The sequence below is a fragment of the Pararge aegeria genome, chromosome 5, assembly GCF_905163445.1.
Source record: "Pararge aegeria chromosome 5, ilParAegt1.1, whole genome shotgun sequence".
NCBI lineage: Eukaryota > Metazoa > Arthropoda > Insecta > Lepidoptera > Nymphalidae > Pararge > Pararge aegeria.
The window spans coordinates 564,584-587,509 of record NC_053184.1 but is presented as its reverse complement, the minus strand read 5'-3'; the positions used below and the strand labels follow the sequence as shown (position 1 = coordinate 587,509).

At 36.4% G+C, this 22,926-nt stretch overlaps 1 protein-coding gene across 5 annotated transcripts in view; it reads left to right on the top strand.

Moving 5' to 3' along the window:
• The first annotated feature begins 482 nt into the window (after nt 1-482).
• LOC120623738 (cholinephosphotransferase 1) overlaps nt 483-22,926 on the top strand; it is a 28,786-nt gene continuing 6,342 nt past the window's right edge. Inside the window, exons 1-9 of one of the 5 annotated variants that reach the window (XM_039889938.1) lie at nt 483-834; nt 4,236-4,476; nt 8,025-8,183; nt 11,437-11,562; nt 14,939-15,070; nt 16,679-16,810; nt 19,977-20,135; nt 20,462-20,587; nt 20,998-21,139. In XM_039889938.1, coding sequence (XP_039745872.1) covers nt 623-834; nt 4,236-4,476; nt 8,025-8,183; nt 11,437-11,562; nt 14,939-15,070; nt 16,679-16,810; nt 19,977-20,135; nt 20,462-20,587; nt 20,998-21,139 — 1,429 coding nt within the window. In that variant the 5' untranslated portion in view covers nt 483-622. The remainder of the gene's footprint in view (nt 835-4,235; nt 4,477-8,024; nt 8,184-11,436; nt 11,563-14,938; nt 15,071-16,678; nt 16,811-19,976; nt 20,136-20,461; nt 20,588-20,997; nt 21,140-22,926) is intronic. The other 4 variants (XM_039889937.1, XM_039889934.1, XM_039889935.1 and 1 more) reach the window with 4 other exon arrangements.

The following is a 22,926-nucleotide window of genomic DNA, read 5'->3' as shown; positions in this document are numbered from 1 at the left end:
TTGTCTGTGCCAACTGGGCACAAGGTACTTCGCCAATGTCTTGTAGATGAAGAAGGCACGAAGGAGATTGATCGGTGAAACTAATGAAAAGTTAATTTTGAATTTGTACCAAGAAATATTTGTTATTAGCTAGTTAGCTCTTTAACCTAAGGCAGCACAGACAACACATGCATATATATCTAACACAACACATGCATATATATCTAACACGGATATTTTTTGTACATTATACTTTAATTTTATTACTTACTATATATTTACATAAAAATCTACAATAAGGACTGAAAACAAACATTAAAAAACATTTAACACTCAAAGGACGGGGGACTTCGGATTATTACACTATAAAAAAAAAAATATAATCTGACCAGAAAGAACAAAAATAATAATCTGTAGTGCCAACATGTTTTTTAGTGGTCTATGGTTGTAAATCGGAACCCAAGGCAGACAGAATTTTTTTCATAAAAAAAAAATCAGTTGTCTCTGGTTCACATATAATGATGTAAAATGAGAGATCGTGCAAATTTTCCGACCAAAATTTTGCAAATAGCTTATTAATGTAGTGCTAAGTGTAGTGTTCATAATTAAACAAATCCGTTAAATGACGTGACAGTGAGTAAACATGCAGTTCTACAAGGAAAGGATTCTAAACGCTGCCCAGTTAAAAAGACTAAGTGAACATAAATATTCGTGTACCAGTGCGAGTATATTAGATGCCTGGCTCCAGCCGTGGTGGTGCTGGCTGGTGTCGAAAACGCCGCTATGGCTGGCGCCGAATCTCATTACAATATTAGGTTTAATAGTCAATATCGTCACCACACTAATTTTAATTTGGTAAGTGTTGTCTGTCTGTCATTTTCATCTCGTTGGCTCATTAGAATGTTGCAAATATTGTGTCATGCAGAGTACCTACCTAACTAGCGGAACTACTTTCATTTTTGCCTCATAAGCCTCGATCAACTTTCTTATAACCTACATTTTTATTATTTTCCTAAGAGTACACACTCCGTGAAATTCGGCCTCCGAAGCGCGAGAGTCGTATGGCAAAATAGACTATGCTTTCCGTTACATGAAGACCTCGTATGATTGGCCGAAATAGTCGCGCCACTTCTGATAAGATTACATACATGAATAAATTATTGTTATGAGAAAAATATTTAACCATCCGAGTTCGATAACTTATTCATCATTATAGTTTTTTGGCTTTAACAACTATATTTTTCTATATCTATAACTATTCTTTAAAATGTAGGTTTTTTTTTTACAATATATTCATTGAAATGATTTTATCACAGGCACCTCTTATTTTTTGCATTATTGTAATTACATTTTCATTTGATACTAAAGTAGACTTGTGACTATAATTCAAAGAAACAAGACAAGAAAATAACATTTACTATTACTACTATTGTATTGGTGCTCTTTCTCACATTTGAAGAATGATGAATTATGGTAAAACTAATGGTAAAATTATATTTCATATACCCAGTTACTTATTAGTATTTGAGGCTCCTGATTACTACAATGCAATTAAAGATCTTATTTAGGAATCATTGATTTGCAGTGATAATAAAGATAATTCTGATATAATTATGGATTAACATTATAATTCTATATCTAACCATGATTGCACAATAATGTAATTGTTTGACTAAATTCCAGAAATATATGAAAGATTAGACCAAATATTAAAAAGTGGTAATAGCCTAGTGGTTAAAGTTTTGGGCCCAGAATGAGGAGGGAGGGATCCCTCCTCATTCTGGGAGTTAGGCTGGTTCTGGAAGTGGATGGGCAGTGTGTTGATCTTTATGATGTAAATATCAAATAGTAAATAAGTACAAAAAAAAAATAGATTCAAACTCTTACAGTAACTCAGAGTCAGAGGAGACCTTTTATACATAGTTGCTAAGAGTATGACCAGTAGATTTTAAAGTTTAAACAAAGTAACAGCCAAAAACATCAATAGTCTATGCACGCCACTGCATGTAGACTGTATGCAGGTGATATAAATTGAAGAAAATCTCCAGTAAGAGTTATAAAAATTAAGGGTAGCCTATTTATAACAACTACAAAGCATCATTTAATATTTTATTACTTGTATTGGAGATTTTTTTTAATTTTATATTTCCCTTTTCATTTTTTCTGTCCCCTTAGTGCATACCCTGTTCATACCCTGTGTGCATTTAGGCTTTTCCACAGTATTGGGCCTTAACCTTCTAGCCAAAGGCATGGTGCCTGCTGCAGGTGGGAGGACACAGTCAATTTCCTAACTAATACTGCATTTTTGCAGTAAAACCCCAAACTTAATAATTCTTTTAAAGTATTTACTATTCAGTCTAGAGTAGCCCTTGATCCCAAGGAGTAAGTCTTACAACATGCCACACTGATTTATAAATTTGAGACTTAGGTGGTAACCGTCAAGTTTATGAAAACAGGGTGGCTGTAAGTACACCAGTAACCACACCCTTCAGTATTGCAACAACTGCTTGGTGGTAGAGATAAGCATGCCTATAAGACTTCCCTGTAAAATGTACACAATAACTAAAAACGTCTCTTAACACTTAGACTATTTATTGGATTAAAGGAGTTTCTATCTATAATCTAGGAACTGTACCAGATGGAAGTCAACTAAAGGATATTTTGCCGGGTTGAGGTTATAAGGATCCTTGTAATCTCCTCCTGGTAGCTTACAATGTCCACTTTAGTAGTTAAACTAAACCATTGGTTGAAAGCACAGTTTTGTACCTAACTTAGCCTATCTATTTCATGCACATAATAAATGCTGTATAAAATGCACATCACTAAAAGTAACAATATTGTAGTTATTGTTTTTTAAATGACAAACATTCTAAGTTGTATAATATATTACAAACATTAGTCACAAAATGGTAATGAAAGGTTGTTGAACGTGAACTTCATAATATCAAGGCAAGGCAACACAGATGTCGCTTCATAAGGCAGGCTACCTTTGAATTAAACATAGCCTTCATACAATGTTAATGTTTGACGATTTAATATGAATCTCATTAGCTTTTCATATTTCAAGACTAAACAATAACTACTTTTGCTAGCTCTTATTTTATGTTGCTTTTACTACTCTTAAAGGTATGCCAAGGTGGACATCCTCCCCTTCCGCCTCCTGATGTTTATGTTCTTTGTAAAACTAAAAATACATACATATTAAGTGTAATAAATATAAATAAAAAAATGTATTGCTGAATAAACTTATAACACCCTTTCCTCATAAGATGCCACAATTTGATCATAAGGTAAACAAAACAAAAGTGATGTGTTTTGTTAAAACTATTTTTTCTAAATTATTTTTCATTGCAAAACCAGCTAATAAAGATGATTATGAATCAAAAAAGTAATTGTTGAGTTCACCTTATGATCAAATTGTGGCATGATTATTTTTTCTGTTTGTGGCTGATTAAATTTCATTTAATGTCTTTTGATAAATTAGTTTCTTTTCAATCTTTGTTTTGTGTGTAGTGCAAATAAATAATATTATTGGATTATTAATGTATTTTTCCCGCAACTGTAGTGCTTGTTTATAAACCACCACACAATGGTGTTACCAGGAAAACATGTATAAACCAATGCATTTCTTGAAATTCCATATCTTTAACTAAAGTAGTGTTGTGGTGATTAAAACAACTAAGGCCATAATAATAATTTCTAAGTCCATGTTGTAACTGTGACTTAACATTTACTTAAGTATGCTTACTACTAAGTTCCTAAGCAAAGTACCTATTTAATAAGATATAAATAGTGAGTTTGTTGTATTTAATACTTATTCAGTCAGACAACATTTTATGTCCCCACAGTAAAACTGCAAATGCTATTGCTATCATAACAGTGAAATATTTATGTTGCTGTTGGTTTTTTACCTTCTTTAATAGCACAGTTAAGAACCAGTTTGGCTAGTGTATACCTTTAAAAATGGTTAAAACATTACAGCAATATTTATAAGAAGTAGAATCTTTTCAATGATCATCACAACATATAAAAGATAAAATATTGATATATATAAATAAGGTCCCAGTGTCGTAGCACAATATATTCTGAAAGTTGAATCTCCGCCACGCACAACAGTGAAGGATACCACTCTACGATGAACCACCTGCATTCCTCAGAGATCTTCATAACAGTCTCATAAATCAGTAGGCATTCGATTTACGCGATGCTTAGGGTTATTGAAAGCGGGCATAAGTTTCCAATGCTTTTTTTTCCAGGTATAGTCCAGACGCACGGCAAGAGCCGCCGCGATGGGCCTGCGCACTGTGCGCGTTAGGAGTATTCGTGTACCAGAGCCTGGACGCCATAGACGGCAAGCAGGCACGGCGGACCGGCAGCCAGTCGCCGCTGGGTGAACTCTTCGACCACGGCTGTGACAGCATCTCCACGGTGTTCATCGCCCTGGGCGCCTGCATAGCTGTCAAGCTCGGGGACTATCCCACGTGGATGTTCTTTCAGGTTGGTGGATCTTTAACAATTAGTAAATAATGGTAAGAACCTCCCTCTTCGTAACTTGGAAATAAAAAGTAAGAATATACAACGTGTAAATGGAAGAGACTTATCTGTGAAACCGAAACGCTAGTAGTTTTTGAGTAAATCACTGCCATAGTTTAAACTGAAAGAAATCAGATACAGCCCTAACATCACATGCAAAATTAACATCAAGTGACTCTTGTCACATTAGGTACGCGTTACGCAGCGTAGGTACTATGCGCGTGTCAATCTTTTATCTTCAATAGGGTTGTCATAAGTAAACACTTAAGAAGTTTTGAATTCGTTTGTATGGCGACATAAATTTAATTTTTTATTTGGAATACTTCATAAATAAGCTTCTTCAATATTTTTACAGGGCGATTTCTTATGAAATATACTTATGCTCCATTCAACAGTATTTCCTTATTCGGTTACACGTCGTATAGAACAGCGGTGATAGCCTAGTGGTAGGTAAGGGGCTACTTTTGGGGCGCCGAGTTCGAATCGCAGCACGCACCTTAACAATTAAATATCACTTGCTTCAACGGGGAAGAAAAAGTTCGTGAGGAAACCTGCATGCCTGAGAGATCTTCATATTTTCTCAAACCCGTGTGGAGTCCACCTCTCCGCACTGGGCCAGCGTGGTTGTCTAGGGCCTTAACCCTTTCCACTGTGGAAGTAGACCCGTGCCCTGTGGGCCGGTTATGAGTTGATGTGATGATGATGATATACAATACTCCACTCCACTTCCCGCGGGTGTCGTACGAGTGATATGTAATACTTCATATACTTGATTATCTGCTACTGCCGTATCGCTAGATTTTGCAGTTTTGTGTATTGAACATAAATACCAATCATACTTAGAATATAAATTAAAATAAGTAGCGATTCTGTCATCATGTCTATAATAATTTAACGGTGTACTTTACAATAATGATGAGTGTATCCAATCAATGGGATCGCTAGTTAGCTATATATAGAATACCTTCAATAGATTAGACACATATTATATGGATTGCAATGATGTAGTTGAAACTTGAAACGTTTGAATCAATCATTAGCCTCGCGTTGATGAATTACATCGGACGTTGGACACTTGTTTAGAATACACACTTGGTAGTTAGTTAGGTCAGGTTTGTTCGTGGCTTCGAACATATTTTACGTTGTCACTAATGCCAGTTTACTTTTTAGCTATGTAGTATAAGAAACCCCACTTGTACATAACTTTGATCACCTCTTTCCTTTCTTCTCTGAGAATTGGGCTATCAGGTACAAAAAAGTTTTTCAAATCTATTGATTATTTCGTAGATTAGTGGGATCGAACAAATAAACTAAAAAATAAACTTTCCAGCTTGGTATGTATAAAAAAGAAATATATATGGAAAAGGGGGTAGCGGGAATTTATTCAGTAATATAAACAGCACTTTTGTACATAAGAGTGATATTTTTTCATTATCACATAAAGTAATAAAGTTTCTAAAAGTTAGTTATACGTTAACCACAACATGCTTTATTTGTAATGAAAAACTTGTTCCACAACATTTTTCTTTAAATATCAACACTCAGAGAAATAACTATACCCAGTTTGCAACCTGTTGGAAAACCAACTGAACCGTGTATAAAAATTATATTATTTTAGGCTTACTCTATAAGCAATTTTTAATACGTCAAGTCTGTTTGTAGTTACTCCACCATCAGGGTATTTTATGCGTTCGGGTTAAAAAGGGAGAGAGACTGAGGTACATTAGGGCGCGTTCTGCGATGCGATGCTTTCATATCGATTCAGCGGAAGTAATGTCGCGACCGTGAACCCGTTCCGCTGAATAGACGCAAGGTCTCGGGCGTCGGGACTAGCCCGGCCACTTGGCAACTCTCCGAAACAAAGATCGGGCAGATGTGTGCTCGAGCTCCGGCGTTGGGATGCTGCCAAACTTCAAAAGAGGTGTATTTAACCCAAATAGGGTGTTCTTTTAATATTTTAAATAACCTAAGTAATATTATAAATGCGAAAGTGTGTATGTTTGTTTGTTTTTCTTTCCTTCACGTCCTAACAAAGCTACTAATCAATTGATTTTTTTTCACAGAGTTAGTTCAAAGGACACAGAGATTAACAGATATTCTTTCGTTTTCGTTTTACAAATGTTCCTTCAAAAGCACTGGCCTTAGTAGGTGTTGTGGACAAATTTCTTGGCTTTAAAACAGTTTTCACAAGTTCGATTTTACGTAGTTCCTTCGTTTTTATACTCAAAAAGCTCATACTAATGAATGGTGTAGCTTGAAACGCAACTGTGAACGCATTTCAAGTTTACCGTAATCACAATAAAAAAAGAGATCCCTACAGTGGTTCAGCGCCTTTGATCTCGTCGTAAATGCCGACATCGTCTGAACACCGTCGCGTCGTATATCGATGCGAGGAAGGACCCTTACTAACATCGCCCGTCGTTAGTTACGACCTTAGATGTCTGTATGACTATCATCCTTACTCTTAAGGTGGTAGACAGCTTGGTTGTTTTCGCAACAGCTCGGAGGTACGTCAACGACGCCCCGTAGGCCGACCAACAGTGCGTGAAATTCCTATTCTGTGTTACACCAATTGCGTACTTTTGCGCAAAATATAGGCGAGCATTACTTGCCTTGCAACAGTAGCGTCGTTTTACGCAAGGCAAGTTGACGCAGCGATGGCACAATCACTAACAACAGTTTACCGGGCAAGAGTGCCTTAATGATGTGAAGCTTCATTTACTAGTAGTTGCGGTTCCCCGCCACTTTCCGCTTACAACTTCTGATAAGTTTTGTCCCGACAAAATTTCATACGTCTTATTTCGTCGTATCAAGTAGTGGCGGTACTACCATAGAAGCCGAAAAGCCAGACTTATATTATCTATCGAAATTTTTAATGATAATTCGCGTTTAGATCATAATCATAGTCTTTCAAAGATGAGTTGATGTTCGTCATTAGGCACAAAAGGCACTGCCTTATATTGGTCATATGATGAGTAAAATTTTTCCTATATGTAATTGGGCTTGCTCTAATTCCCCTAAAGACCCTAGGAACGCCACTGGTATCAAGTACATGAAACGTTACACCTACGTCTCAAATTGATGGACACAGGGCAGCATGATGCAGGAAGTTCTCCTTGTATGCCCCGTAAAGTGTTGCTCTTTTTATAGGCGTTGGTTTTCCACTTACCATCAGGTGGACCATCTGCCTGGTCCATCAATTATTACTATAAATTATCCACCCTTCCATCATTACAAACTTTCGCATTTATAATATTAGTAGGACTACTTATCTGTTACCCGCGTAATTCGTCTGCGTTTATTAAGTTATTTAAAAATCCCGTGCGAATTTATTTTTTTTCCTAGGATAAAATGTAGCCTTTGTTACTATCCGCCCTTCCCAACTAAATCCGTGCCAAAAAACGAGTGGAATGGTTGCTTATTTAGTACGTGAAGGGAGGACAAACAAACAAGCAAACGAACACATTTTCGCATTTATAATTAGTAGTAAGGATTTATTATTTAATTTGCAGTGCTTCTGCGCAATGACGCTGTTCTACTGCGCGCACTGGCAGGCCTACGTCACTGGCACGCTCAAAATGGGCCGCATCGACGTGACCGAGGCGCAGTACGCCATCATCGTGATACACCTCATATCCGCCATCTTGGGCCCCGACGTGTGGACCACTCAGGTAATGTAGTCCGCCTTATTCCTTACACTAGTACGTTAAATTATAATTCCATTGCAATGATAACTGTACGCGTCACGGAAGTTGTAGATTCGGGTGTTTAAATTCAGTGTTTGGGCAAATTTTCACTTTGTCCATCCGCCCGTCTGTCAGACGGTGCTCTGGAAACGGTAAAATTAACAGATTATAAATAAAAAAGATTTTAAGAAAACCTTATCACAAGAGTACTTAGTACTTACTACAAACAAATATGAATTTATTTGTTTCTTCTCCACAAGTCTTTTTTTATTTATTTAAAGAATTTTGCCGCTCTATTACATATTATATAAATCAATAAAATTTTTAGATAATTTTAATCGTATTGTTTTATTTGAATTTCTAAATAGAGCAAAAATCTTTTTTGACCTCATAAAGATTACATTTATTTTAATTTTTATATGTGGATAACACATAAACTTACCCTTACTTAACTTTATAATTCATATTTCTACAAACACAATAATTATCTTAAATAAATTAACGAAAAAAAATTGACAATAATATAAAACAAACGTAAAAGATTAGGGCGAGCTTTAAACAAACAAACGACACAATTTTCGTGGCACGTACCCGAAGTGAGTTTTGCGTTATATAATCAGAATTTCGCTTATATAACGTATCATTGCAATGTTTTACGTTAGGCAGTTTAAAAAAATATAAAATCGATTTCTCTTAAAAATACCCACATGAATTGTTTTTATTTATTTTATATATGCGTGCGGTCTGATCGGAGCATAGATAATTAACAATGGTAAATGGTAATGCATAATTTGATATGATATATAGCATGTGCAGTTATGCATCAATAATGATTAATCGCTTTGCGGTCAAATGCTTTCTTTTAGTCCAGTCAGTAGGGATTAAAAAATATAGTTCTAGAAGAGATAGATAGGTAGATAAATTCTTTATTGAACACAATTAAGGGATAAAGGTAATAGAAATTGAAAACATAAATACAAGAAGAATAAAAATGCGCAAAGGCGGTCTTATCGCTTTAAGCGGTAGAGGTTTAGTAGTAGTAGAGCTTTTTGTGTCGGAGCTCGTCCGAGGAATTACTACCTCCATGCTTAATTCTGCCGCTTAGCAGCATAGCTGTGGTCCGGTTTGGAGGGCGTGGTTGCCGGTGTAGTTACAGGCACCTACGCCTCAGGTTGATGGGCACAGGGCTGCACTTCGTGCTCTGTTTATAAGAGATTCGTTTCCAACTAAATCAGCTGGGCCATCTACATTGTCCGCTTATAATTATTACTAAAGTTCGAATTTACATTCCCTATTTTTGCTTTTGTCTGGAGGTACCGGAGATTAATAATTTTTCACAGCTTTAAAAGTTGATTTTTTTATAAAAACTCTTTCTATTACTTACTACTTCTTTAAAGTATGAGAGAAACCCGCATTGCAAATTTTATCAGCTTCAGCGGGTTGTTCTTAACATTTTTGTCACAGAGTTAAGATTTCTTTTGATTGCATTGCTCGCCTAAAAATACTCAAAATGTTGTCTTGTACAACTTTTATTTGTTACCCAAATGTGAAATTTAATAACGTTGCATTTTCCCCTTAAGCATTCTTGATTAGTCCTCCACGTAATTTTTTCCAGAAAACCTCAATTCCCCCATAACTTGAAGAAATAATCCTCAACTGGCTGGACTATCTAACGAAACGTTCTAAAAACATAAAAATTTGGGCCTGGTGATAACAAGTTAAAATGCACTGTAAAAGCCTATAATCGATATATTCGAGCCGATAAATCTTCGGAATTAGTAATACAGGAGATTATAATTGTAAAATCTCCTTAAAGAAGAATCACTGTTGAAAGTTCTTAATATGAAATCTTTATTTTAAATGAATGAAACTTATCCAGGATTAACTGCTTGCTGCCAAATTATGTATTGTTACGAAAATTAAAAATTTTCACACTAATACTAGAAAGATTAGAAATTATTAGAAAAACAAAAACTGGTAAAACATAGAATGTGTATGTGTTTTTCCTTGAATATATATAACGTTACACATTATACAGGGCTTTAGGTAATAATCTACGAAGTTAATTAAAATGTACATGCACTATGGTTTTATATTTTACAGAGATACAAAGAATTCAAGTTTTTTTCAACACTAATAACTCGTTAAAGAAATGCAGGTGAAAATGTGGTCACCAGCAGCTTTTTTAATCGATTGGTGTAAAAAAGTGATGTGAGCTGTGCCTTCGAGCGTTAGCTTAAAAAATCCCTCACCTAATTCGTGAGCTCTAAGCGAATGCGATTCTGATTCTAAGCGCAAATGCGATAAACAAATGTTACAAAAATAAATAAATACTTTTTTAATTTTTTAACGTTTATTACTAACGTTTTTGTTAAAAACAGAGCACGACTATTTTCTACCAAGTTCAAAACAGCTTGTTTCAGCTTGAACCTGCTTAAATTATATATTAACGTAAAAAAATATAGTTGTTACCTAAAACCCTGTATATGTAGCTGCTCTGATTGACGTTCTATTTTCCACCGTATATGTTATAACAACTACTGTATATTTCCCTCAAAGCGGTCGCTCATTCGAACCGCGCCGCAAGAACCGCACATGCAAACTGCAACACATTTTTCGCTACTGAAAATCCGAATGATCTCACCGCCTGCCATTACCTGTTTTGATGTGTTAAAAACACTTATTAGTTCAGGTGATGATATATTGAATTTCGTAGTGACAAAGTAAAATAATCATCGATTCAATTTTCCCCTGCACACATTGTATACATTATCAATTAATATAATCATGGTATATAAATATCTAGGCTAGGCATTGAAAATGGCATTGAAAATGGCAATGGAGTCACTTTCTTAGGAATTTGGTATAGACACGCCACTCTGACTGACACCGACCAACTAACGTCAACGTTCGAAAAGTGACTAATGTAGGCGTACTTAAATTGAATAAATATGTACTTGCACTAATTACCCAATTTCTATGGGGCACCATAGGAATTGGGATGACGGCTTGGGTACAAGTAACATTGCTGTATTCCGTTCTTCAACACAACAACAAGCGTATAATACGATCGTAGGACGTGTTCCTTGCATGCCCTGCGAGTGTTGCTGTTTAAAGGCTAAATGGTTCACCATCAATAAAAAAAGTAGTGGAAAATAAGCGTGTGCGGTTGCTGCGGCGCGTGCGTGCGCGGTCAGCTCCAACGGCTGTGACCGCGCAAGTGAATGGGTGGGTCCAGGTGGGCTCGCTGGAGATGCGTTACTCGCTGGGCGGGGTCGCGGTGGCGGGCGCGGCGCTCACGCTGGCCGCGCTCGCCGCCGCCATCGCCGCGGGCGGCGTCGGCAAGAACGGCTCCACCGTCGCTGTGAGCGAGACAGGGTACCCGCGCCTGGAGGCTCGATTGTCACGCCCGCACGCGTATCCCACTTCTGATAGCAAACCACAGTTGATGACATTTCGTTCCGTTAACGTAACGCCGCTTAGCTAACACGACCGTGGACTTGAAATTACCAAAGTTTTCAGGGCACACAAAAACCTTACCTTATTATGCAAAAATGAAATATTTACATAGTATCAAACAGTCATTCCCGCTATGACGGGACTCTTATGTAAATTTTTTAAGATACAGTTATTCAAGAGGGTTTATATGTGTGTGTAGTAGAGAAAACCTAAGAAATTCGTCGATTTGTAGTTTGAAATCGTAACAAACATAGTTTTATGCGCTTAGAAAACCTTTTATTTATAGCATAACAGACGTTATATGATGCGATATTTAAATAAAAGACAAAGGGAGCAGTATCTCCTAAAAACTATGTTAGTTTGACTTGCTCGGTATTGTTAGCTAAGCGACGATAATTAACTACAATATAAAAATAACTATAATAGATCTTAACTATAATAGATCTTAAACTAATACCGATCAAATTTTTTTTCGATTTCTGACATCTATTGTCACAAAAACTCTCCTAAAACAATTTTATTCACTTGTCTTCTTACTGTGCAATAAAAAAAAATACGAACTTATAAATGCGAGTTAAAATATTCAAAATGCTTACAACTTTGCACTAGTCCCAAGCTGCATTCTAATTAGGAAATGCAATAATTTTCTAACACCAAAAACATATACCTACTGGAAAGTATTTTTTATAATTAAAGATATTTGAAATGTTATCAAATGTTATAAATAAAGAAGTATTTATTCAGTGTGAAATGTTTTTCCATCAAATCGAGCTTCCAGGCCAATTTCGCCGTCAGTACCTAAGCACCATGGATTGTTGGGCTTCTATCTAATTCTTTCTGTATCTAATCTTTTGTACTACTGAGTATATTATGTAGATTTGGTTTGTCTATACTGTCTCCTTACACACTTCCTGCTTTTGTTCCCTTAATTATTCTCCTTGCCTTAACTTAAACTGTGAAACTGGGTGTCCACTGTGCTCCGCGAAAAAAGCGCCGCCTACATGCTCAACGGCTAACATTGCTCGCTGTTATAGCATTACAATGGTAGTGTGTTTTGGCTTAATTAATTTAGGTAATTTATGCAAGGTTCGATATTCACTATTGATACTAACCCAAAAACCAAGCTAAACTCAGTTTACGCGCTAAAAAGCCTTTAGAGCTGCAGTTTGTACATTTAAACGTAAAGCAAGGTGTGATTTAATTAAACTTGGTTTAATAACGGTGAAATCCGCTCTTAAGTTAGTCTTAATCTGGAATCTGGCTTCTCTGTTGAATCTGGGGGTTGTTGATTCCGCTCGTGTTTCCAGACAACGTCCCTGATCCTAGTGACATTTAAGTTATAACTGCGAGCGAAATGCGATTTGTAACGTCAAATTGGACAACTGTTCCTATAATAACTGCCATGATTGGAGATACAAATTGCAGCTCGTATGTTAAAATTTCAATGTTATAGAACATCAGGGTCTAGGAGCGTTCGAGATCCGTAATCATACCGGACACCCAGTGGACAATTCTTTTTGATCGGTGATGTGTGTAAGGGCTTTATCTTACTTACTTAGTCCATGTAATAGCTTTATTTAATTGAGAAGCGATGATGTAGCTTATCATGTGGGTTTTTTTAATAGCATGTCCTTAATCGTACGTCGTAGGTTGGTCTACATACGCACGCGGTCACCCGCGCTGCGGCTAACCGTCCGGCTGACCGCTAGCAATTCTATCTGAACGTTTTTCAAAATGTGTTGTCTTTCATCGGAAAATCTATTTTAACACACATATTAAATAATAGTTAAGATACAATTGTATGAAATTTTCAGCCTAAATCGTACTTAAATCTCTCTTAAGCAAACGCTAAATGAGCTTGGCACTATGTCTTAGAAAGAATGTATAATTCATTACTTCTAAATTGGCTCAGGTAGGTACGTGACCTAGAGAGGGGCTTCTGCTTTTACTCGTTACCACCCACCCTACTGCCAAAGACTTATTACCAAGAGATTTAGAGTTTCAGTAGGATGGCGCGTAGAAACCGATTATTTAGGGCATGAGTTCAGTAAACTGCCAAATCACTTTCAGGTAAGCACACTTCTATCTTAATTAAGTAGCATATCACAGGTAAGATCACAGTGAAACAGTTTTAAAATATAATGTTTTAAAATGAAATCATACAGTTGTATTTTGACGTTTCTCATAACGGCGTTTAGCCGCGCGGTCGCAACATTCGTTTTGTTTGTGAATCGGATGTTGCGTTTGCGGATACAAAGGCTGTGGTCAACCGGACGGTTACCGCATCGCGGGAGCGTTTTAGTGCGTACGTATCCAAGCTCTCTGTTACATCACTTTCTTCCCCGTAACATTGAGCATGGTGCTGTTACTGTTATTTTGATCTACGGTAACCGTTAGCATTGTGTTAGACTAAGCATTTTCGATGTAATATTGTTGTGGTCGATTTACTTTGTACTTTTGCCATGTGGGTCTTCACTCATTCATGTCCAGTGTAGTGTGGACGGAAGCCTTTACCATCATTGCTGTCATTTTGATATAAAACAATCACTCGATCAGTTAATACATTTGTATCTAAAATATATTAACACATTTTAAATAAGATTATTAAAATTTAATTATTTTTTGAATAATATTAGTACTTTGTCCGTTATTGACTAAACTTGTTTCTAAATCTAAAGTTTTAGCCATATTATTTGAAGACTGTTAAGAGTTTCTATAAAGACGGCAAGTTATTACAAACAAACTGTTATAAATCAAGGTTTAGAAAATAGACTGCCTGTGAACGAACGTCACATCGCGTTAAATTTATCTGTCATTCGATATGGACGACCAAGCGTCATCGTTTGGAAACTCCATAAAGATTAGTCGGACTTAACCTAAGTTCTTCTAATATTTGTTAACACTAGTGGCTAGTCAAACACCGTAAAGATGGTGACACACAAAAGTACATCCAGCCACCGTACGCTTTTGCGTTTAATTTTGCGTCCACATTTGAGCAGGACGCAATCTTAAACACGCTTAAGGGCAGAGATTAGATGTGTTTTAGCTTCACACGGCAACCGATATACGATTTTGTTTGGCCAATACTTTAAAATATGGCCGTCATTATAAAGATCCTTACATGTGACATTAAGTATCATTTCAAATTTCGTCCATACTCGCTTAAGCATATAATGTTCTGCTTTAACTGAATACCCAAAGTGATACTCGCATCTAAAACTAAATCGAATTCAGGAATATTTCTTTTTCATTTTTTTTTCTGTTAATTTCCCGCGCCACAGATTACAGGCGTCGAATTTCCGTTGGGCGTCCACGCGACCGCGTTTACCGTCACGGGAGCTTTGTACTTTATCGCCAACTTCACAGCTACCTTCCGGGATAGGGGATGCGGCAAAAATGGCTCCACAGTGGCCGTAAGACCCGTGTGATACCATACCTGTGTACTGCATACTATATGACAAGCTACCGGACTGCGGATATATATACGGTGTGGGAATTAAAGTATTTGAGCTTACGAAATGAGTGCTGGTAATTTGGTTATAAACAAATTCTGAACTAAATAACATTTGCAACAGGAAGTGTATAATTCCAACGGCAATATTAGACTGCAATGCCACTGCACAGGTTAAACTTAAGTGCAAAAGCGCTATTGCAGGTTTTTATACAATGTCGTTGTTTTAATAAAAGCGAACGCCTTTCAAGTGCAGAAAGAGGAGTTAAAATGGCTGCTCAGTACAATCTTCTTTCCGAAACAATAAGACACAAATGACTGACTTGACGTTTAAAAAAGAGCCTTTTAATGTATGTTATACCTATTTCACGATCGTGAAAAAACGAGAAACGCAAAGATCTGCCAATTTAGTTTAGTTTGTATACATTCGAAATAGTAACATCAAATTAAGTACTTGCCAGATTCGAGTATATTCTATATATATATATATATATATAGAATAGCCCAATTTTAAAGCCCAATATTTTCTAGGGACTTAAGTTTCACATAAGTTTAATTAATTCATCCTTTTCATTCAATTTTCCCTAATGCAATCCATATTTATAATAATTTTGTAGATTACCGATTACAGAACTAGATGGCGTTGTATAGTATTCCCCGCGCTTTTATCTTCATAACATGGATGTTTAAATATTAATCAATAAATAACCATAACTTAGATTACATTTGTAAATGTAGTTTCCCCAATATTACATTAATTTCCATGCCGTTTTCTTAATATATTTCTTCTCTACAGTTTGCGCTTTGTAAATATGTATTAGTTTATTTATAATTTCTTCACGCCCTACTTCTAATAATATAGTATGTAAATAAATGCACGATTAACCATACTATACTGAACGCAAAACACAATAATTCTCTCTTTTGAATTTACAATTTAACCTCTATAACTAGCATGATTTAGTTAAATATGCGTGTTATTTCAATTTTGAATCAATATATCGAATTCCATATGTTGTTGCAGGATTGAAAGTTATGAAAGTCTGTAAATATCATGGGGAAAATTATAAAGCAATTTGTTGATACATTTCATACAAGTCCGGTTCGAAGGACCAAAAAAATGTGCAGCTGACCTGAGATCAAATAACCAAGGCTAAAATATAATTATAAAATACATATTTAAAAAAAAATATATTTTTTTTGAACGGTGTGTAGGAATTAGCAGATACAATACGTTTAAATAATAAGTGAGAAGTTCTTTCTAAGTATCACCAACTTTAAAATAGGGGCGACATAGAATTAACATAAACTAACAATTCTCAATATGAAACGGATTGCATAACTCGTCGATTAAGCTGGTTCGAAATAATTGGACGCGTAAATCCAAACTTGCAGTATCTATTAATGAGTGAAGATATCACATTATTTCAGTATAGTAGGTACTCTATCCGTTTAGCTCGCGAATATTTTGTATTAATGGCATGTGTTTTTTTACTATTTTTTTTTATTAATGGCCGCCGCCCTCGTACGCTGCTGCGCCGGACTTACCGCATGACGCGAACCATATCAGATCCCGACCATCAACATCTGTCTGAATCTAATATCGAACTACGGCGTGGTGTTGTTGACGATGACCTTAGTCTTCAAATACGTTAAAGTGATAATGAAAGGCGGCGTCGGCAAGAACGGCTCCACGGTCGCAGTAAGAGTTTGAAGTTTATGCTTTGTGCTGTCGCCCCGGCGAGTGCTGGAGTGCAACGACGTCACCACACGCGTACACGGGACTGCCGATGCATGCCTGTACAGTGCGCGTCACGAAACTTGAAACAGTCGACGCCTGACCAGTGGTGTGCACGACGCAGAGCGATGCTGAAGTGCTTTTTTTCAAAGATTTCTTTTAACTTAAAAGAAATCCCAAGATAGGCAGTGCTTTCTTGCATGTATGGCGTGCACGGCACTGCTCAGAAATTAACAAGTCTATCCACGTTTTGGAGTTGGCAGACACATAGTTTATATTTATAAGAAAGTAAGGATGAAAGTTGTTCTGTCAAAATCCTACGGATATCACGCTAGCAATCCTACGATAGCCGCATAAAGAGCCGAATATAATAGGTTTCAATGACTAAACACTCAAAATTTTATCAGAATCTGATGAGGATGTTTATAGACGGAAATACACTTTTTAACCGATAACTTTGATATTCTTTTTCCATTAGACTGCGGGCTATTTAAGTTAGCAGCCAAGTAACTAAATTTAGAAGTTTTCTTAAGTAGATTCTGATTTCATGCTACAATATAACACTTTAGGGCTACATCAGACGGTTTATATTCTGGTTCATTGGTTGATTTCAATGCGTTCGATCTAGTTAACAAGGAGTGTTACTTAAGAGTTACTTAAACTAATATCCATATTGTAAATGCCTATTGTCTATTTCTCAATCGCTATACCAATAAAAAATCTTACAAAAAAACTCTTGTGTTTCCGCTGATTCCAATATGAAGTTACCCAAAAGATGTATAAGCCTGCATGCAATATTGTTCATGGGCAACAGTTTCGTAAAACCAAGTGACGTATGGTCGTCGGCTCGCTTATAAAAATGTTCGTGATATCCCAGGGTTTTTCGCAAAAACACTGTCCTGTCGAAGGTTAAAATATCGTGATTTTCCAACTTAATATTTTAACGTCAACTCCAATATACGGTAATACCTATATTTTTGAACAATTAGTAGTTCCAACTTTCGTGACGCTGGCTTAAAATGCTCGTGATGTTACTCGTCCTTACGTTACTTATATGTTGTACGTTGTGTTTAGTGCGATGTTATTCATTTACACAGACTATAAGGAAAAAGTAGACAGTACTGGCAATCAAAAAATTCAACGTTTTCATAGAAACATACTCTTTAACGAAATAAAGTAAAACAACCGTAACCAGAATGAAAACTACATGACCAATGAATCCTTATGGGTAACAAACGCGGGAACGAATTGAATCGCACTGCATTGCAGTAGTCTTTGATTCAGTAGACTGTGAAGTACCAACGCTAATGAAATATAGTCGCCGTCGAAAAATTATTATAAGGTAACATTTGCAACGCAATGCAATCACTGCGAAACGTCCCCGGTCACGAAATTTTTATACATGATTGGTTTGTTTTTATCTAAGGACAGTGCGAAAAGAAAATTATGAATGAAAAATATTTAACAAACCAATACTCAATACTGAATTCGACACTGAAAAAATCATAATCGTGAAACAATAGTATATGTGATTCTTTTACAATTGGGGCTTCTATTGCTGTAACAATAATTTAAATTTGGCCATTCGTTTAGTTTTGTTTTTGCTTAAGTGTCTCGAAAAATACATGTTGAATACAAAGCCGCTTCTTTGCGTCATGCAGTTATTACCTGACTACCTTCACAACCTGAATGCTTACGCGACATAAAATTTTTGAGCAAAATACCTTGAACTACATTCGATTTATATCTGTTGCAACACAGCCCGTATAATTTTTGTCTATTTTTTTCTCTTTAGTCTGTGATTCGTTCATTAACATATATTGACATAAACACACTACAGCCTTTGCCTGCGGCGACAATTTCATGCGCAATTGCAGCGCGTTAGATGCACCTAAAACGTTCACTCTATTTTCCTAACTTGTCTTATTATGTAACCAATCTTTTCAACACTTTTTAGTGTAAAATATGAATAAATAAATACTGTTATTGTACACGACACACAGAAAATTATATATGTTTAAAAAATTAAAGAAAAACAAAAAAATAATAACTAAATCAAATAATATATTCTTTATGAAACGAACTTTACACTAAAAAGTAATTGAAAGATTGTTTTTATAGTAAGAAATGTAAGAAAAAATTAGGTGTTATACAGTTACATTATGTTCTCATAAACTTACAAATCCTGTTTTCCCCGGTTGTAAATGTCATCGTGGCAATTAGTGTAGTAACCTCAACAGTCATTCTATCTCACGAAAACCGCGTAGCCTCAGTTGTACCTGCGCATTGTACCGATAGCGTCTTTATCCTAAGTCGGGTACATCTCAAGTGAACGCAATAAGCCGGGCGAATGGCTGCCCGCACGCAGTCAAAATACTTCAACTCTTCAGAGGCCCTCACACGCAATATTATTGACAATATGCAGTATATTGACAATAATATTAGCGTGTGCGGGAAACCAAACAGTGTATGATGTGCTACAACTTTTGCCAAGCGGTCTTTGTGAGATAGTTCTTCCACAATATTATACTCTTGGCAATGTATTCCATTTATGTATATGTAATATCATATGTTATCATTTTCTAACTTTCTTTTTCCTTACTAACTCGCATGTTGTAGCTTACTTGTAGCTAGACGTGTACATTGTATGCATGTGTTGTTTTGTGTTGCCTTGTCGCCAACTGTGTTTCAACAAACAAACTTGTGTTTACAGCTTTTGTGGTTAACTTAATTTGTAACCATAATCAAATAATTAATTGAATTTGATTTAAATTAAATAAGGAATATCCGCTGCAATTTTGAAAAAGCTGGGTTTAAAATTGCTCTTCTCGTTTTTTTCGGCAAAAAAAAAAAATGTAACTTAAAAAGAAAAATATTTTCTGTAGTCTTAACCCTAAGCAAATTGCCACCTGGCATATACCAATCGCACCAAAAGAGAATAGGTGTCAACAAATTTTTAGATTGGCGCGCTTCTATTTAAGCACCGATTAAGGTTGCAGTCAAACGCCCAAAATTAAAATGAAAATTTGCACTAAATAATGATTATTGTGAGAGAATATTACAAAAGTTGTAAAGCAGGTTTTGTGGATTATTCCGACCAAGAACTCGCTACAGCGTCACCTCTCTCCAGGGCACCAGCATCCTCTCCCCGGTGATACCGTTCTCGCTGGTGGTTGTCCCGGCGTTCATCATCTTCCAGAAGAGCGAGTCGCACGTGTATGAGAATCACCCTGCGCTGTATATTCTCGCATTCGGAATGGTCGGCGCTAAAGTCACTAATAGGCTTGTGGTGAGTTATTGTAACATATATTGTTGACTAGCATTAAAAAACGGGAGGCTCAGTACACCGATTACATATTGTTTTTGGAATGTTACATACATTGGATAGAAGCAAGCTAAGATTTATACATTGTGACGTTCAGACGTATAGTCTGTACGTCGCAATGTATAATTTCTTCAATCTTTGTATTCCTTCTACCGCAGATCAGTACACCGTACAGATTGTGGTCTATTCAATATTCACAAAAATGTGTCTCAAATTCTACCAGTTGCTTATTTTTATATACAAAAACTCCTTAAATACATTCGGTCGACCATAAACCATTCTCTTTTTAGGTGGCTCACATGACCAAGAGCGAGATGGAGCTATACGACTGGTCGCTTCTCGGGCCGGCGATGCTCTTCCTCAACCAGTATTTCAACAACGCAATACCAGAGTACTATGTGCTTTGGCTATGTACAGTAAGTATTACATCCCTTCTTAAACACATATATTTTTTTTTATTCTGGATAAGTTACTAGACATTTCTAATAATTTAAGCCATTAAATTATGTTACTGTAACTTGGTAAATCAAGGTGAATCCTCACGATTTATATTTAACTTAACTGGCTACTTCGTCCGTGTGTAATTCGTACATTAAGACACTTAATATTTTCCCATAAAAATATTTATCCCTTATTTCATACCCATAAGTGTTTGGTGCGTGCGTGCGTGCGTGCTTGCGTGCGCGCTTGCTAGTTTTGATTTTGTGTGTATCGAATGAAATGTCTTCATTAGTAGAATAATGTGCACTATATTGAAAGTCGGGGATTATCTTAATCTTAAATTTGTATATTATTGGCCTCGGCATTGAATCTGCTATTGTTTCAGCTATGGGTGTATGCGGATCTCATGCGCTACTGCGGACAGATTTGCTTCGAGATCTGTGAACATCTGCACATCCGCCTGTTCCGCATCCCGTACCCGCCGCACGCCGCGCAGCCGCCGCCGTCGCCCAAGCCGGAGCGGAACGGTACGAATCGGCGCCCCTCCGCCAAACACAACAAGCGACAACAGCCCAACGTTTGAACCCACGTCCCGCACCATCAGACGTGACCACTCCTAACACAAACTTTGGTTGGCAGCCGATTTATTGCCACGTCTATAGATACCTACATGTTTGACTCTCATACGTTGGACTACTGTCGTAGTAACGCCACATTTACAACACTTCGAATGAAACTTGCTTAGCTCGCGTCACGAACGTTGAAATGTCGACCTACATAATTAGTAATAATGGCCCGAGATTCAAAAGTCAAATTCAAACGCAAACTGCAAAGTATATTTCCCATCCTCACTCGTTAATACAATTAGTAGTAGGAAGCCTGAATTTCTTAGCACTTCCTAGCATCCAATTGGCTAGAACTATATTCAGACTTAACTTAGATAACTGATAAATAAATTGATCAATAAATGTGAAGTTTAAAACGCTTCACGCTTGAAGTACCTACTAGAGATTTATATAACTTATTTTGGTTATTGTTTTAGATCGCAATAGGGGATACAATTGTTATGAAATTTACGTGGGGAAATACGGAACGTAAGTTGCGTGTGTTGCTAGTGGTAAAATATAACTCGCCATACACCCTGCCCATTTCTCCTCAATTGTAGTGTGCATCGTGACGCATCCAGACAAGAGAGTTCTTTTTTTATAGTAGATATAGTTTTCAGTAAACTATAACAATGTCTTGATTGTTGTATTACTAAAGTGAATTATTATAATAGCGCTGATCTATTTTCCCTATTTGTAAAAATGTTCAAATTTTAGGATATGGAAACGTTGGTTACTCAGTTATACATAAAAGGCTTAACGCGTTTGACTACATTTTTACGCGACCTAAAATGCTACAATCCATGTAGGCCTATCACAGGCACTTATGAAGCGTTCATACATATATGTTTACATAATTGTAACTTCGTTCGCCAAGTTAAACCTAGAGCTACGAGGGTTCCAAACGCGGCCTGGTCTAAGAAGAGCCCACAACAAACTAAGCCGGGTGTTTTTTTTGTTATCACCATCTCACAGTAAAAATGCGCATGTCACAATGTTTTGTTGCTGCGCCTTCTCCGTTTTGATCCCTTAGCCTGAAAAATTAAACATAACCAAAATAATCAGTAATCCCTGAAACCAAAATTTTAATAAATAACTTTGAAAATCTTTCAGTAAATTTATGTTACAGGTAACTTCAAAGATTGAATAATAGACTATTTTGTTTGAACCTTATGTTAAAATACTCAGCATCTTAAATAGATAAACGTCATACAGGAGACATATTTTCTGACACTTACACAGGCAATGTAAGGGTCTAATGTTTTGACCCTTACATAAGGATTGCTCGGAAATGCTCTGCCGCCTTTTCAACTTTCGTGGCGCGAACGACACCTATATTGAACTGCATAATGCACACACTCTACCTATATCTTGTCTTATAAAATAACATGACCCATGAAGACTTATTCAATACAATAAATCCTGTATGAACTAACTGTAAGCTTCTCTAGTCTTGATATGCAGTAAAGAATGTACTGAGTTGTACCTAGCTTAGCTGTGTGATCTTTGATTCCACCGCTATACGGGGAATAACTATATGAATATCTTAATTTAATATATCCAATCAGCTTTTAAGTTTTCAAATACCGGAACAATTCAAGTACGGAAAATTTCAAATATAGGAACCATTTGTTCTCCTGAGATAAAAAGTAGCCAATGTTGCTCTCCGTTCTTTCAATTAACTCTATGCTGAAAATGAAGTTGATAGG